The sequence below is a fragment of the Hypanus sabinus genome, chromosome 2 (genome assembly GCF_030144855.1).
Source record: "Hypanus sabinus isolate sHypSab1 chromosome 2, sHypSab1.hap1, whole genome shotgun sequence".
In the NCBI taxonomy this organism is placed as follows: domain Eukaryota; kingdom Metazoa; phylum Chordata; class Chondrichthyes; order Myliobatiformes; family Dasyatidae; genus Hypanus; species Hypanus sabinus.
The window spans coordinates 129,213,150-129,231,372 of record NC_082707.1 but is presented as its reverse complement, the minus strand read 5'-3'; the positions used below and the strand labels follow the sequence as shown (position 1 = coordinate 129,231,372).

Below are 18,223 nucleotides of genomic sequence, written 5' to 3'. Positions count from 1 at the left end.
AAACTTACGACCGAAATCAGAATTATCAATGCAAACACTCTTCATGCTTTTCAAAACATTTTAAAATGTCAAAGTTAAACTATATTTGCATAAATTGCAACGGGACGCGTTTTATAGAGACTGGAACAGTAACGCGACTAATATTGCATTCCAAGCATTTGAAAGATGGATCATTTGTTTCTTTTCTCGCAATTGGAAATAACTTATTCAATTATAAGGAAGTCCCGCCCACCCACACATTGATTGGCTTACTTTAATTCCATTGTTGGAAAGCGGAGCGCCCACCGCAGGTGTGATTGGTGGACTGTGCTGCCAGTCACTACCATGTGTCATTCCGCCTGGGATGAAGGTGCCTATAACGGGAACCGCATGGAAGTTAGTGCGCTTTATTACTAGGAGCGGGCGCGTTTAAGAGTTTTCACCGCAGGGGGTGGGGGAAAGAAAAGACCAGATGAGTGGTTGTTTAACACATTTTTGGCGTACTTAAAAAAACCGAGAAAGCTAGTCTCAAACACTGGCAGCGTTTGTAAATCCTCAACGAGGGATTCCGAGCCTGGGAATCTGATTGACATTGCACAAAAAGGCTTGTGCGAACTTTAAACAAAATGTTCAGAAAGTTTTCTATTATCGTCCCCTCACACTTGATGCTGTTGTTCGTGGCTCTACCATTCTCCTGCTCCCAGAGATCGGGTGGACCAAAGGTAAGTGCATTTAGACTGACAACTTTTTCATCATTTTGTTTAAAACCACTCTTGTTTTCCTTTCCCCGTCTGATCTGCGCAGTCTTCCTCTCTTTTGCTCATTACGTACCTAACACTTCAAATGTCAGTTCGCCATTTGATGACACCTGTCGACCTTCTAGGGACGCAGGTATATCGCAACGGACAAGAAGTTATAGAGATACGGAATGTGCTTGGAGCGGGCAGGGGCCAGTTGGATGCAACACAAAAATCACAGGCATATAGATTATACTTGTATTATGATTAGAGAAGGAATGGGAACTTCCTGAAGAAACACCGAAGAGACGTGTGCCGGGACAAGACAGATTGTGACCAGGACAGAATATGAAAGCTTTGATGGAAGGTGCAAGAGCTTGTGCTATCTCCGTTAATCGGGTTTCGGGTAGAGCTGGGCTGTGGGGGAGATGGGGGGTCTGAATACTACCCCGCCCCCATTCCTCCCATTCTCTTCAGGCGTTCTATTCGCCCCGTTCGCCTCTACTCCGACGAGCGCGGCAGCCTTACCCCGAGAGGAAGGGTAAGTAAGGTGAATTTGACCAAACTGGTACCGGGTTTCCGAGAGCGGCAGTAATTTTCAGCATCGCATTCTGCAAGTCCATAAATCAGCTCGACACATGCAGATAAGTTAAAGTCTTAAACAAACATACACACTGCGCCCTTGTACTTCTCGGAAAGGCCACTTTTTCAACATTTTGCTGCGGCAACTAATTTATTTATTCCTTCTTTTGGAGTATTTCATAAGCGCATAGTGTTACGGAATGATGCAATTTACCAGACCGCAATTTCACATGACATCAAAGTTAACAAACAGCTGGGCGTGCGCAACAGAGAAATTGTAAGCTGCATTTCTTTCACTTCTGATGGAAAGTCAACTTCTTTTAACCCCACGGCTCTCCCAACAATACCAAGAATGAAAGATGTTGGTCTAAATAATGGATAGATGTTCCCATTCTTCATTTGGTGACCCGCAGCTGCTTTTGGGTAAGAGTTTCTATAAGCGAAGAGGTTAGAGCATCTTCAACGGGGCTCTGTAGAGATGCGGTCATCTCATGATTATTTTAAAATGCACACAGGCATGGCAAGAGAAATGAAGTAGCTCTGCTGGAAAGCAAATTCACCAGCTAAACTTCATTTTGCGTGAAAAGAGGGTAAGGACGGAATAGCCATTTCAAGCGCAAACACCTAGAAGTGATTTTTGCAAAATCGTTTAATAACCCCAGTGGTACAGCGGTATAAAATGAAGAGCACCTTCAATCCAGTGTTTTGTTCTCACTGATGTGTTTTGCTTGAAATGATAGATACAGATAATTCCAGCTACCGGTATCTAAAATGTAAATCCCGGAGGGGGATATGAACGTGTGAAGGACATAAAGGGACAGATTATGGTGTTTCTTTCTTGCATTATACCGATGCACAAAGTGCAAATTAAATGAATTGACTCCAATAAAGCACGCTGGTCATTTCTGGTGAGTGCTTGATGCTTTTTGGGACACTGGAGAGCTAACGTACAGTTTATAAGGACCGCAGGACACACAGGGAACAGTGTGGGGGGGGGGGTGGTGAGCAGTGGCAGTGGGGGCGGGGCTTCAGTATGAAGTTACTTCATTGAGACAGGTCATGATTAGACGCAGTTATAGGAGGAATCAAGAAATTGTAAAGGGTTTAAGATTGTGTAGTGGCCCTTAGTAACAGCTGCTAAATGGGTACTTGCATTGATTGGGCAAAATCTAACAAAGTTTTGGGGATTTTAACTTTTATTTGGGATAAACTCAAGTTGGAATAGTAGAGAATTTCGTCTGCCCCAGGCTAGGTTTTCTACAACATAATGTCCCAAACCCAACGAAGGGGTCAAGGCTTAATAAATTTAGTAATGAATCTGGAGTGAGAGCTCTTGGATTAGTATGATTAGTGAGGTTATACAGGGATGATCTTCAATTGCAAAGGGAAAAGCAAAATGATGAAGCACCCACATTTCGCTCGGGGAGTTCTGGAGGTCAAAGCTCGTTCTGTGAGGAGTTTCTGCTTGTCCTCCCTGTGGAGCCAGTGGGGCTTCCCCAGACGCTGCCATTCCCCCCCCCCCCCCACAGTGCGAAGATGTACGGAATGGGTTAACAGGTGTCCCGTGATCAGGTTAGGGTTAATTGGGGTTGTGGCGTTGCCGGGACGGAGTGACTTAAAAGGGCCCAGTCTGCATTGTATCACTAAATAAAATATAATAAAGCAATGGAAGGTTAGTAGGAGATGCTGGAGAAAGAATTTAATGTAATCCAACACACATTTATACAGCTAAAGGAGAAAGGGCTCTTTTTGGTATCCCATCTCCCTTTTAGATGGCTAAAGAGGTCAGGGGTAAAGAAGATAAAAAGAAAAGCACACAGTCAGGCAAAAATGCTGGGAATTGGGACATGTAAGGAACACATGTGGTTACAGAAGTCCAAGGATTATGAAAAGGGTATATAAGACAATTCGTAAGAGATACTTATACCAATTGCATCAGTACATGGGGGGGGGGGGAGGAGGGAAACACCGCAAGGAAGTAATACTGGGTACATGCCAAGATGCACTCAAACAAAATAACAGCAATGAAGAAAATGCTGGCACCATATTGCCATTAATTCCAAAACCAGATGCATTCCAATCCAGGGTTTTTAAGTGAAGTAGGTGAGAACATTGCAGGTGGCCTAATTAAAATCTTTAAGAACTCTTAATTCAGGTGCTGTTGCTTCATACTGGTAAAGTACACATGTTGTTTTTCCGTTTCAGAAAAATGGAGGAGAGAAACTAGTGAATTATCGATTAAATAATAAAATATTTGTTACCAACTAATTACTAGAATTTATAATGCAGAATAGAGTGACAGATTGCTTGTTTTAACTTTTAACGGAACAGAACTAACATGGATGCATAAAACAGACTAACCTGACTGGAACTGGAATCAGTTTATTATTGTCACATGTGCCATGATAGTGAGAGCTTTACTGCTCATACAGATCAGGTCATTTCACCGTGCATTCTGGTAGAATAATAACATTGCAGAATGAAGTGTAACGTTTGCAACACTCTCACCAGGCTCACATACAAACTCAGCTCGTTGGCTATCTCTGCTAACAACCACGTGACTCAGTGGTGACAAGGCCACGTCAATATGCATCTTGGCTTGGTATGATTTGGGGTTCAACCAAACATGAACGTTGGGAATTCCGATGTAAGGAACCTCGATTTGAGTGAATGCTGTGTAAGTACTGTCCAGACACAATTATCGGTTGGAAAGAGATAACAGATTGTGCACTGTATAAAATTGTAAAGGAAGCATATTTATCAGTTCCAGCTTTAACAAACAGTTAATAGGAAAAAGAAAGTAAAAGGGCCGATTACAATTGAACCGGTCTAAATGTGCACACAAGATTGGCACTCATGTAGTATCTGTAATGGTAGGATGTTCAGCTTTACTCACGGTACTGAATTCTCGTCACCATTCACGGGTAGAACTTCCCTTCGTGGACTCCTTCATCTCATGAAGCACTCCTTGCCTTAGGTCTCGCCTATGGATCAAATCATCCAGGCTTCCTGGTTCCTATCCTCTCCGTGTCTCCCGCCAAAAGACCTCAAACCCAACCACTGTCCATTACGAGTCTCTCTCCACTCAATTCTCACTAGAGCCTTCTCCCAAACCACCATCCTGATTGGCTGACACAACATTCCTAAGTTGAACAACAAGGCTCCTTCAGCCAAAACCAAAACATTCTGCCAGCAGAACACACAGCTTTTGCAGAAAACTGCTAAAATGAAATACCTACAGCATAGCAGTAGAAATACTAACCTGGGCATTACATGTTTAATTTTAGAGGAAGCTCTGAAAGTGGCAGACAGTGGAAAAACTGAATCATATACACTGTAGAAGGCATTGATTAGTGTCTTATGAGAGATCACTATCTGGATGAAGTTCATGGCGCTGAGGGCAAATTAATGGTCTGGTGAGGAAGTTGACTAAATAGCAGGTATAGACCATCTCCAGGTAATAAATTGATTCTTTTTAATGCTCAAAAGCTGATTTTTTTAATAAATCAGAAAATACACAGAATCACTCGATATGGTACCCATAGCTCCACAGTATTGTAATGAACTGCATGTATACCACATATGTTTGATAAGAAAGAACAGTAACATTAGGGAAAGAACGAGAGAGGAAATTAGTTCTGCCTTTTATAGGAAGAACATATGTATGTGCATCAGTTTTTTTGAATTTGACAACACAGGTTCTTATCTGAAATTCCAAAATCTAAAAACCAGCAAAATCTGAAATATTCTTGAGCACTGACATGATGTCACAAATGGAAAATTCCACACTGCACCGGGAATCAACACATTCGAGAAGTTAAAGAAAAACAGAAAAAAAAAGCAAAAAAAAAATCTCAATGGTGTAATGAAAGTGGGCGTGTCAGCATCAGAGTGAAAATATGCTGCCTAATGGTACGCTGCTCGTGAAACAAGCAAAGACCTATCAGGACGAACTGAAAATTGAAGGTAATTGTGCATAGTCAGCAGGGTTGTTGCAGAAATTTAAGAAAAGGCTCGGTTTTAAATTTTTAAAGATTTGAAAAAAATTAATGATAAAGCATCTGCTGATCATGAAGCAGCAGAGAAATTCATTGATAATTGTCGCTGATGGAAATCTTACACCAGAATAAGTCTACAATGCTGATTGTTTTTATACTTTAAGTAAAACCTAAAAATAAACAAAATACAAATACACTGCACTGTGACCTTTTAAACAAAACACGGCATGGTAGATGGAGATTGAAAGCCTGCTGTTATTTGTAGTTGTTCAACAGCTGATTCAGGTATTCATTCTCCCGATGGTGTGGTGCTGCTTTTGTTACCCTGCACACATTATAATTTAATTATATTGATGGTCAGTAATAATTTTTACTGTTAATTACCTTTGTGTGGTGAACAAGTATAAGACAAAGGCTGCTTATCGGTAGCACATAAATTCAGAGTCGGTAATGATGGTGATCCCCAGCTGTCTCATTATATTCCAAAATTAGAAAAAATCCAGAATCCGAAACACCTCTGGCCCCAAACAGTTCGGATAAGGGGTACTCAACCTGTATCATGGGAGCACGTTTGCATGTAGAGGGTTTCTGTAAGTTGTGTGCTCTTAACCCAGGGTAAGGCCTGTACATCATTTAGCACAGTGTAACCTAGCAGATGGAATAGAAAGGAACTTATCCAAGGTAAGTGGTAAGTGGTATAAGAAATAATAATAGATTAAGCAAATGTTAAGTTTTCCACTTAAAACATATAAAGGATAGAACTGGATACTTTCTAAAGGTTGAAGATTGAGAAGCCCAAACGTACTTGGGGGTTCATGTACAAAGATCATTGAAGTATCATTAACAGTATACTGTATAATCAACAATTCAAAAGGCATTATTGGTCACTATATCTAGAAAAGAAGTTTTTTTTATTTAAAGAAAATATACTTTATTCAAAAATAAAATTATGTATTCAATATCTAGAAAAGAAGTGTGTTGAAGGAATGCTGCAACTACGCAACGGTCCAATAATATCAGGCCTGTAGAATTGGAGGGAGATCAGTGCAAACACCCAAAGCGATTACTGGTGTCCAGGGTTAAGTTACAGAGATGAGGTTAGGGTGGCATATTAGCACAACTTACCAGTTTGTTTTCAGTAATCCTGATCTCCACACAGCTGTGTGGAGTTTCCATGTTCTTCATGTGACTGGCTTCTCCTGGGTATTCTAATTTCTTCCCACATCTTAAAGGCTTATTGGTAAATTGGCCCTTGTGTGAGTTTGCGGCAGGAGATTTGTTGGAGGGAGGATGGGATATGTTGAAGGGCATATGAGAAAGAATATGTGGGAGGTGGGGGGGGGGGGAATAATAAGAAAATTTGGACTAATGGAAATACTCTGAGAGCCAGCATTGACTCAATGGGCCACTTGGCATCTTGGATTGAAACAAAGTTTTGAGTATAGGAGTTGGGATGTTGAAAATGTATAAGGCGTTGGTGAAGCCTTATTTAGAGTAGGCTTCTGATGTGTGCAGTTCTGATCACCTATCCTCAGGAAATATGTCAGTTAGATTGAAAGTGAAAATTACAAGGATTTTTCTGGGACTTGAGGATCTAAATTACAGGGAAATGTTGAATGGGTTAGAATTTTATTTCCTAGAGCATAGGAGGTGAAAGGAGATTTGACGGAGGTATACAAAAGTATTAAGAGTTTAGATAAGGTAAATGCAAGCAGGCTTTTTCCACTAAGGTTGGGTGGAACTACAACTAGAGGGCATGGGCTAAGGGTGAAAGGTGAATTGCTAAAGAGAGACATGAGGGAGAACTTCTTCACTTAGAGGGTGGTGAGAATGTGGGCCAAGTTGCCAGCAGGAGTGGTGTATATGGGTTGATTTCAACGTAAGAGAAATTTGGTAAGTATATGGATGGCAGGGGTATGGAGGGCTTGGGGCCAGGTGCAGGACAGTGGGATAAGGCAGAATAATAGTTAGTCATGGACTAGGTGAGCCTCCTTCTGTGCTGTAGTGCTCTGATGACTCTAAATGTGAATATTGATCAGAATTTATTTGGTACGAGGGGTTATACAATTCAAAGTTTTTGTGATGGGTGAATGGATGGAGTGAAATCTATTTTGATTGGCGAACTTAGGATCACGGGGACACATTGTTTAAAAACTGGAGTCAGGTATTTCTGGAGACTGCTGGGGGAACCTAATAGTTCAGGCAGCATCTTTGGAGGGAACTGGATTGTTGAAGTAATCATGATTCAAGTCGATTGCCAATTTTACCTTGGTGTTTAGCAAATTTTTGCTAACCAAAGTTGTTCAGAGTAGTGGGAATATAGAGTTAGGTCACAGATCAGCCAAATCTCGTGGAGTGAAGGAGCACGTTTGTCAGCTATTGGCTCACTCCTTGCCTTTTCTTCAATAAACTGGATCAGAAAGGAGCTGCCTGTACACAAGTTTCTGGGTAAGCAATTACATGGATGCAACTGATAAAAACACTAACTTGATCACAATAATTTCTGTATTTTAACCCTGATCGTAGTGTGAATTAGGCTCTCTTTGCTCTGGTTTATCAAAACAACAGAAAAGCCTAAATTAAATTGGAAATATTCTCCATATCAGAATATTGGCTAGTGTTATTTGGCTCATTCCTTCATTCCCCTCTTGTAACTTGAAGGTGGGGGGGGGGGTGTTGCCAGTTTTATGAGATTCCATTGCATTTTCTGAAGTTTAATTCAGGATTTTTGACAGTCATATCCAACAAGTCCTGGCATTCGTGTGCCTTAACTGTCTCTTTACCTTTTCATTTCCACTTTGTATGTATCTATCTGGAATCTGCTCTGCCCTTCACTTAAAGCCCCCTTTCTGGACTTCAACTCCACCCAGACTTGCTCACGACTTCTTTTGGTCTGTCTTGTAACTACAGGCACTACAGTAAAGCAAGACTCTAGTATCTTTTCAGAATGACATAGTGCTACACAAATCCACTCTGTTTGCTTGCAGTGAAAAGTACTTTCCACTTTGCGACCAAGAGTTCTCTTGCTGACATTGGAAATTTCAGTATTCTTTGAGTTGTCTTAAAAGGAAACATCAACGCATTAGAAATACAAACTTAGTTTTTGCGGTAAAATATCTAGCAGCATATTTAAACAGACCATAAAATCATTCATTATTACCTAATATATTGATAATAATTAAAATGTTAAACTATCGATTTGTGTGTCTGAATTTTTGAATTAAAATAAACAAGGATACATTCATTGCTGTTTTAATTCTTTTAGCAAACCTCTTGAAAATTCTTATAAATTAGTTTTCTAGCTTACGATTTAATTGTGTTTGTGTGACCCCTAAATTAAAATCACTTGTGTAGTTATTGCAACTGTTTATATGCAATTGGAATTAATGAGTTTTGCTGTTTTAACATTGTCAAACTGGAATGTAATATTTTTGCTTTCTCAACAGTAATGTATACTGATATTGAAAAAACATTCAAGACAAAAATGCAAAAAGCATTACATGCATTATTGTTGGCATAATATTTGGAAGGCTGTGCAAGAAATTTAAATCTTTCAAGGCAAATTCTTCTGACCTTTTACTTTCCTTCAGAAATCTTGCATAAGAGATTTAATGATGTGTATCTCATTGTGTTTTCCTTCTCATTGTGGGCTGGTAAGTGCTCCCAGGTCAAGGACAGAGCTTATGCGAGTGATCTAATGTATCTAGGGCTGTTTTCTGATATGGTAAATACACCTTTGAAAGATCAGGGAAATCACATCTATGGGGAACTAGCCCAGAAGAAGAGATGGGGCCTGGAGCAGATCAGCCATAGCCATATTGAATGGTATGAGTAGGGTTGAAGGCTGAATGGTCTACTCCTTCTCCTATTTTTTTGTGTTCTCACAGTAAAGTTGCAAGTTGATCCTGCTGTTACTTCTCATTTCATTTCTCTAGAAATTAATTTCTGTTTTTGGTAAAAACAGATTGATTTGCTTTATTTGTACTCCTTCTGCTTCCACACTTCCACGAGCTGTCTCTCTGTAGGACACCATCAGCTTTATTTACTTAAAGATATTTTGTCATGGTCCAATTGGAGACTCTTCATCCTGAAATGAAGAGTGCTTTCTGGGGACTCTTACCTAGCCGCCTCGCCTGCACAATATTATACCACGTAGGGTAGTAGAAGAGACAGTTTGAAATTGTTTAGTGCTGTAGTCAACTTTGCACAAGGAAATGTATTGCAGGACTTGGTCTAATGCCACAAAGGCCCAGTGTATCTGTGCTAGCAATAAAATACCAGTCTCATTTCCCTGTAATGGTTTGTAGTCTTCATAGCTGAGGCATCCTCTCACTGAAGTGAGCACATTCAAGATGGGGGCTGGGGGAAGCTTCCAACTTACATTGTTTTAGTTAACACAGGATATCAGCGACGATTTCAGTGAATATCAGAACAGGCTTGTAGGGCTGAATGGCCTAGAGCTGTTCCCTTGAGCCAAACACATGCCTATTAGTGTTCCTGGGTCAGCCGTAATGTTAAGTGTTTTTGTGTGTTAGTTGTTAATGAGTATAATGTTCTTTTTTCTGGGGAGGAAATTAAAGGCTATGAGACTGAGCACTTCTGCAGAGATACTGGAATATATAGAGTAAAATGACAAAAGTTGTATGTAATTTACAATGACACTGGGCAATTAATAACATTAAATTAAAATGAGAAACTGAGTAATCCCATAGAGAATTAATGGCTCATGGGTTGAAAACAACATAGATCTTTAAATGGTGCCTGGAACTTTTCAGATGCTTAAAAAAAACATGTGATTTCTAGTAATTATTTTAAAGTATATATTTTGTTTAAATTACCTGGCTTGTGTCAAGTTTTCCCAGGTGATTTTGTCCACTTACTTCAGTTTCTTCCTTTTCTGATTCCATAAGATTGCATTTCACATTGAGGAGTTAAGAGGGAATCGGACTAAACAGAACACCTGGCTCTTTGAGCTGTCAGTCAGAGTTCTGTAGTACTGGAGATCTGAGGTAATGGATCCTCCAAAGCCTTTAGTCCTACTGACTAAAATATAAAGTCACCCTTTGTGAGTAAAAGCTCTCAGTACACCTGAACTGAAACTGAATGCTGTTCAGCCCAACTTGGTTCCTGAAGGAGAGCCAGGTAAGGGCTTACCTTAAAAGGGAACCTACTCAGCTTGAGATGTAAACATTGGTTGGGACCTGTTTTTGCACATCCCCTTTAAGTTTCACAAGGCGTGCTTTTGTGCCAGGGACCCATGGAGGATACAGTTGGAAATGTGCAGAAGTAGGTTGGAAACCTCTGATTACATCTGCTGTCCTTTATATGTTAGCATGAAGGACAGGATTGAAAATCTTTACTGATTTCTTTTTGAAATATCTTTGATTTCTCATTGAAAAACAATTGTACAGAGTGCAAAAAAAAACCAAAAAAAAAATCCTAGACAGTAACGTTGAAAAGAAGAAATGAAGTGGGTGGGAGTTTGTGTGAAGTGTAAACACTAGCATGAAGCTGTGGGCGCAATGGCCGTTTCTGTGATTTAAGCAGTGCTAATAGTTATTACTAGCGATTCTCACCAATAAAAGCATGTAGAATGCAATCCTGGCCAGATCTTTCATTAAAAGTAGGTATGGTCACACAGTGATTTTGGAAATGTTTCTCTTATACACACACATAGCACAGTTACAGGCCCACTGTACCTCTACCAACCAAGAACTCATTTATACTTCCCGTTTTATTCCCCCCATGAACTCTCCCTCGCTTCTTCTCACCTACACACAGGAGACAATTTACTGAGGCAAATCCATCTAGCAACCAGCATGTCTTTGGGATGAAGGAGAAAACCAGGCATTCAGGTGGGGGAATCTACGTGGTAACAGGGAGAACGTACGACAAACAGCACCGGAAGCTGGGGCTGAACTTGGGTCGTTGGAGTTGAGGTAGCCCTTTCACTGTGCTGTCCTGTGTCTTTGGGAAGAACTCCAGTTTTTAAAAGCTGATGCTAAGGCTCTCTATGTTCTTGCTTGATTGCCATTAATTGCTGGTCAGTTTCCCAAGGGGCAAAGTATTCTTTTGATTTTAGTGTGATTTCATTGCATTGTCGGTCCTTGTCACTTCCAGTCAAATGGCGCTGAGTTGTGATTTCTGTCGATGTTGTAACTCACTTATTTGCTTTTTAGATTAATTGGTTTTTGGGGCAGCATAGGGGTCAGGTTAGGGTTCAGGGATGGGGATGAGGGAGAATGCAAAGTCAGGGGTAGGGGCCGGTGCCTGGACTCCCAGTTGGAGCTCTCTATGCAGACTGATGGTTGGAGGACAGTGATCCCGGAGGTCGAGTTGGCAAACACAGAGGGAATCAGGGAGTCTATGAGTCGGGTGGGCAGGAGTCACGAGGTCCGGTGACCCCTACGTCACCATGGTAGGAAATCCATGCGAGTCTGGAAATTGAGGCCCGAAGGTCAAATCCATGATCGGCGAGTCCAACCTGTGACCAGTGGGTCCTGGGGTCAATACCCGGAGGTCAGCAAAGTCCAGAGGTCGTAAATCTGAGGGTTGAGTCTACGAGCCTGTGCCAGGGATGGAGAGTCTGAGAGTCTGGAGGCTCAGCAGTGTGCTGATCTGGTGTTGGACACATAGACACGTGCGAAGGATGGGTGGTTGGGAGGCTGTTGCCTTGTTCTGTTAAACATTGTGGGCACGATATGATGGCATGGAATGTGTGGGGACACTTGCAAACTATCTGCAGCAAACCCTGAGTGTGTAGGTTGTTAATGCAAATGATGAATTTCATATTTCTATATTTCAATAAATCTGAAAGTCTGTACTTTCTCGTCCTGGGACAGATGGGTCTGGTTCTTGCTGAAGCAAGGCTCCTGAAAGATTATGCATCATTTTTGAAATTATTATTGGAGTTTTCAGCCTGACCTGGCTCTACAAAGTTTTAAGGATGGAGAGTCTAAAATCTTTGTGAAGAGGATTTTGTGTTTAGTTTGCAGGCGGCCAGTCAAAGGTTGGGAGAACAGGTGATTGGAGAGGAAGGTGGCCTGGTATGTGGCTGTGAAAGTTGAAGATATTTGCATCACAAAAAAAAAGAATGACTATCTTACTGTTTTCTCTGGATGCTTGTGGATTGGTTGCTTCTGAGATGAAGATAATTCTAAAGCCTAAATCAACTTTGCACGAGCCTCAAAGCTCAGCACAGTAGGTTGTGTGGCACCTGTTCATTTTGGGTCGGGAGCAAAAGGAGACATCATCTACACATTGGGTGCACTTTTGATCTCTGTGCTAAAGAAAAGAAATACTTGCTTTGTCGTGAGTGTAACATGTGTTTGGTGGATCGATTCCTGTGACAAAGGAGTTGTCTTATGAGGAGTAATGGGAAAAGATTGGCCAAAAGTTGGAGTTTATGATAATGAGTGGTGACTTCACTGAGCTGGGCAAGATTCTGAAAGTAGAGAGGTGTCGAAAGGCTGATTCTTCCGCCTGGAAGATAAGATGAAGCAAACAGAGGAGGTCAGAGCAGGAAAAGAACTGCTCATTTAGGATCATTAATCTTTATGTTTCTTGATGGTGAGGGAATCAGAAATGGGTGGGAGAAGGAGCCGATTGGATCAGGTAGGAACGTGGAGCAATTTCCTTTTGTACATAACCTTGCATGGACCATGTGCCAGAGTTGTGATCTGGGATGCGCACTTGACCTCCAGGTTTCAGGACTGGTAGGCTTTTTGCAGTCTTGTCATGATGCTGTTTCTGTTTTTCTTTCCCTTTAACTTTAGCCAATTTGACCTTGTGTGCTCCTTTAAGTGCGCTGGGAAGTTAGTACGTACGCGTCAACCCCTCAGTATCTGAGCTGGTGGCGGGCCATTCTACAGTCGCGCACTTCTGTAAACCACTGGACTTCTGTGGAAATCCTCTCCTCCAACTTCTTGAGGCCCATCACTACTTTGACCTCCGCGGGACCACCTGATTTTGGGTGTTGTGGGCTTGAAGTTATATGTTGCAGCCCCCCCCCAAACACTGGGTTGGAGAGGGACCCTCAGCATAAGATCATCTGAAGGGATTGTATGACCTACCACTGGTATAATGAATCCACAAAGTCCACAGGAAATTGCGATGGATAGAAAAAAAGGTGTAGAAAATCAGTCTATCCCAACTTCAGACCAGACGGCACTATTTTACAACTAAGGACCACATGACCAGTACTGTGGCTGTATTCCCATTTTAATCCTTCCACGTGCGGTTTTAGAATGCATCTGTTTTACATCAGCTTCTCCCATGACTGTACATTGGCATTCTCCTGTAACCTGGAAGTTACTGCTGATCATATGTTAAAATCACAACCGTGGGCATGTCATGCACTGACACTGCATTTGCAACAGAAAGTCATGGAAGGTATACGAGCTCCTCCTTTAATAATCTGCAAGGCCTCTTACTGGATGCACAGGAACCTTTTAACAAGTTTTCTCTTCTTTTTCATGGCAGTTTTCTTTTGCATTCCCTTGCTTCAATTTTCATTTATCTTCTTGCGTCTTTTCACTGGCCCTTAACTAACAATAGTGATGGTATTTAATGTAGGATTTGGCATTTCCCTTGTCCTTCTCATAGCATAGTGTATTTAACATTTCAATTGTATTTGAATAATATTGTAAATATGTTGTTGATTAAGGATTCGTTGTTTAAATACCTCATTACATGTTATTTGTAAAACTCAGTGAATTGCATAAATCGTTATGGTACCGCGTGATACGTGCACACATCACTTAAAGTAAATGTGAAGTTAGACTCACTGTTTGGACTCCCATATCTTCCTTTGAATCAGTTTAATGTGTTGAAGATACAAAACATAACGCATAGGTACGTTGGAAGTAAAACCAGCGGTCAATGAGGATGTGAAGTGTGAAATTTTCATTCCTAAGCCTGATATTTGTGTATGAAGCCTGACCAGTTCACCCCTTCTAAGCTCACTCAATGAAAACAATGTAATGCATGCATTTCTGGTTGCCCCACTATAGGAAGGACATTGAGGCTTTGGAGAGGGTGCATAAGAGGTTTACCAGGATGCTACCTGATTTAGAGGGCATATGTTATCATGGGGGGCTGGATAAACTTGGGTTGTTTTCTCTGGAGCAGTAGAAGCTGAGGGGAGATCTGACAGAGGCTTGTAAGATTATGAGAGGCATAGACAGAATAGAGAGGGAGAATCTGCTTCCCACCATTGAAATGTCTAATACCAGAGGGCATTGTGTCATGGTCCAGATCGGTTCCCCTTTAAATTTAGTTAGGTTGTGTTATGATCCGGACCATTGACTCTTTGTTCCCTTCTAATTCCGTTTCACGTGTCCCTCGAGCTTGGCAATCAAGGTGATCTACTCTCGACCCGAACCGGCAGCTTATAAGCCCCTGCCTTTAGCCGTTCGGGGCGAGAGTGTTACGAGGCCTTCGCAAGTCGCCGTCGCTACGACAAGCCAGAGTGATCCAGCCCGCATTGGAGTACCAGCAACTTGCCTTCCTTCACCAGAGTGGGTCCGGGTAAGGTCAATCTGCCAGGGGTGAGTTGAAGGCGGAGTCCTGACTCGACGTTCATGCCCATTGTCTATGCTTACCCCTCGAAGAAGAGTCCCGGCTCGGTGCCTGATCTGAAGGAGGAGTCCTGGCTCAATGTTCCTGTCCTGCTTGTGGGTCCTCTCCCTATCGTGTGACACATTGATTGAAGGTGTGAGGGGTAGGTTTTTAGCCAGAGAGTGGTGCATATCTGGAACTTGCTGCCTGGTGTGCTGATAGATGCAAATACGTTAGAGGCTTTTATAGGTGTTTAGGTAGGCACGAATGCAAGGAAGATGGAGGGATAGGGACATGGTATAGGTAGGAGGGGTTTGTGTTTGGGTGTTTTTGATTTCATTTTTAGCTGATTCTGAACAGCATTGTGGGCTGAAGGGCCTGTTCCTTTGCTGTACTGTTCTATGTAATGAAAACCTGCTACTGATGACGTGGTGCACCTTAATGTCAGTGTTTTATGTGTGACTTAAAGGTGGTCCCTCCATTGAGTGGAGTTAACAATAACGGACTAACTTACCAAGTGTGGTGCAAGTAGATCCAGTGAGAGTAGATGCGCAGCCTGGGAGATCAGATGGATCAACCCAAAGCAACATCAGTGACGGGCTTTGCGGATGTTCTGAAAAGTGGGAGCAATGGTATTGAGACCAGGTTTATTGTCAGACGCTCAGGTACATGCATGCAGAGGTGGTAGGTAAAACTTATTTGCAGCAGCACAAGCACATGACATCACATGAGTAGTATGTAGTGTTTGTCAAGTGATCCCCAAAGGCCCTGCTACCCTTTGGAGAAATGAGCACCTAGAGCTGGATTTGGAAAAAACAATATTTGTGAGAGGGTCCAGAAATGGAGGGATAGCGGAGAGAATAGGATCAGATAGCGGAGCACCTTGTATTGGAGGACTGAGACTTTGAACGTGTTGAAGGTTCAGCAAGAGTAATGGATCGGCAGGGTTTGCAGGAAGACAGGATCAGAGTGAGGAGCTTTAGACTCACTGCAGATTACGGCGCATGAGATTCTGAGGAGAGTGCTAGAGCCTTAATAGATGCAAAGTTAGTGCTGCGTTGTATGGCTTAGAAATGCACTCTATTCTGTCTTGATCTTTGAATATATACAAATGTAGCTGGACCTGTTTCGCTGCTCCTGACTCTCTGGGGTTTTATTGGTCTGTTAAATGGGATGATTGATTCAGGTAACTGCTTCCAACTTGGGTTGTCAAATTGCCGTCAATAAGTGGGCTGCAAGGGAATTGTGTTTGCAGGTAGCACACTTGTTTCTGAATGGTGGCTTGAGTGCGCACTGGGAGGTGTATTTGGTGCAGCACGGAGGGACTGCTACACTATCGGGACCGCTGTCTTTTGGATGCGACACTAGGCTGTTTCTAGAACAAACATAATGTTGATCCCAGTCAGATAGGAGCCAGGGATGTTTGCTAGTGGTTTCCAACTTTGTAAAATACTGGACCACAACACATGATTATGTTCTGTGCTGGAGGCAAGGCTTTAGAAAAGGCATAAAAGCTTTAAAAGGGATATAAAAGAATTTATTAAAATGATTACAGGGATGAGGGGCTTTAGTTATATGGATAGCCTGAACAGTCTGTGGTTGCTGTCTTTGGAACTAAGGAGATTGCAAGGGAACCTTTATAGAGGTGTTTAAGATTATGAAGGCGATAGATTAGAGAAAGGAAAACGATGCCCCATGGCAGAAAGGTCAAGAACTAAGGAATAGAGAATAATAAAAACCTTTTGATTTCATGTAGCCAGTAGTTAGGGATCTATGGTGCACTGGGGTATTCTCAGAGGCAGGCTTAATTGGAATGTTTGAAAGGGAATTGGATAAGTGCCAAAAGGAAAGAGTTTGCAGGGCCACAGGGAGAGAACAGGCTTGGTAACCGTTGTTGGCAGATTGGCACATAGGAGGGAGATTGAAGATCTGGCTGAATGGTGCCACATCACCAACATCTCACTCAATGCCAGCTGATTATTGACTATAGGTGGAAGAAATTGGGGGTATGAGCCAATCCCGATTAGGGTATCAGAGGTGGAGAGGGTCAGTAGCTTCCTGGGTGTTATCCTATCAGAGGAACTGTCCTGGGACCAAGATGGAAATGCCATTTCAAAGCGGGCATGGCAGTGTCTGTAATTTCTTAGAGGTTTGTGCATATTCGGCATGTCATCTAAAACTTTGACAAACTTGCACAGTGGAGTACATCCTCATTGGTTGCCTCATGGCCGGGTATGGAGACACCGGAGCCTAAGAACGTTAACACCCACTAAAAGAGATGGATATAGCCCCGTTAATCCCAGGAAAAGCCCTCCCCTCCATTGCTGCCACAAGAAAGCATCAAGGACACCCTGCCGTCTAGGTTGTGCTCTCTTCTCACTACTACCATCAGGAAGGAGGTACAGGAGCTTTAGTTCCAGTATTACTATCATGTTCAGAAGCAGTTATTACCCTTCAACCATCAGGCTCCTGAACCACTGTGGATAACTTCACTCACCTCAACACTGAAACAACCTATGGACTCACTTTGAAGGACTTTACAACTTGTGTACTCGGTAATATTTATTTATTATTATTTGTTTTTTTTTGCATTTGCATAGTTTGTCTTTTGCATATTGGTTGCTTGTCAGTCTTTGTGTGTAGTTTTTCATTGTTTCTATTGTATTTCTTTGCAATACTGTGAATGTCTTTAAGTAAGTGAATCTCCGGGTAGAATTTGGTGACATATATGTACTTTGATAAAAAGATTTACTTTGAACTTGAACTTTGAGACCAGCTGAAATGTTTTATACTGAGCAGGTATCGACTCAATAGGGCCAATAGCCTTGTTCCATGCTGTAACCAATCTGTGAGTGGGCAATGTGTATTCCTCACAAAGATAACCATGGAGGATACGTCAATGTCATTATTGGAAGTACAGTGTGTGCAAATTGGCTGTACGTTTCCCTCCTTTGCAAAAGTGCATAACCGGCTGAGAAGCACCTCAAACTGTTCCAGGTGTTTGAGAGGTATTGCATAAAAAAGATGGGTTTGTTTTTCTCCTTCTTGCCTACAGTTTACCTTGTTTGGAGATTAAGAAATAGATGGTTTATATCTGTAAATCTGCAAACAATTGATTTATCAATAAATTGATAAAAATTATTTTCCCCTAAAATACTTTATTCAGGATAAATATGTTCCCTGATTATGAATGCCCAAATTATGGACGTCCCTTACATACAAACGAGTTTCCATAAAATGATTAAATGTATACTTTCACTAGCTCCTATGAACAGCAGCACCACTTTCTGCTCTCCACTTTTAGTCATGATTTTTTCTTTTCAATGTATTTGATCCCATTCATTGAAATACCATGGCAATATGGTTACA

General features: G+C 41.7%; 1 protein-coding gene across 5 annotated transcripts in view; it reads left to right on the top strand.

The window, feature by feature from the left end:
* Positions 1-407: 407 nt before the first annotated feature.
* The window catches only part of smoc1 (SPARC related modular calcium binding 1), a 229,340-nt gene continuing 211,524 nt past the window's right edge, over positions 408-18,223 (top strand). For all 5 annotated transcript variants that reach the window (XM_059954878.1, XM_059954891.1, XM_059954885.1 and 2 more), the window contains exon 1: positions 408-701. In XM_059954878.1, the coding sequence (XP_059810861.1) occupies positions 606-701 (96 nt within the window). In that variant the 5' untranslated portion in view covers positions 408-605. The remainder of the gene's footprint in view (positions 702-18,223) is intronic.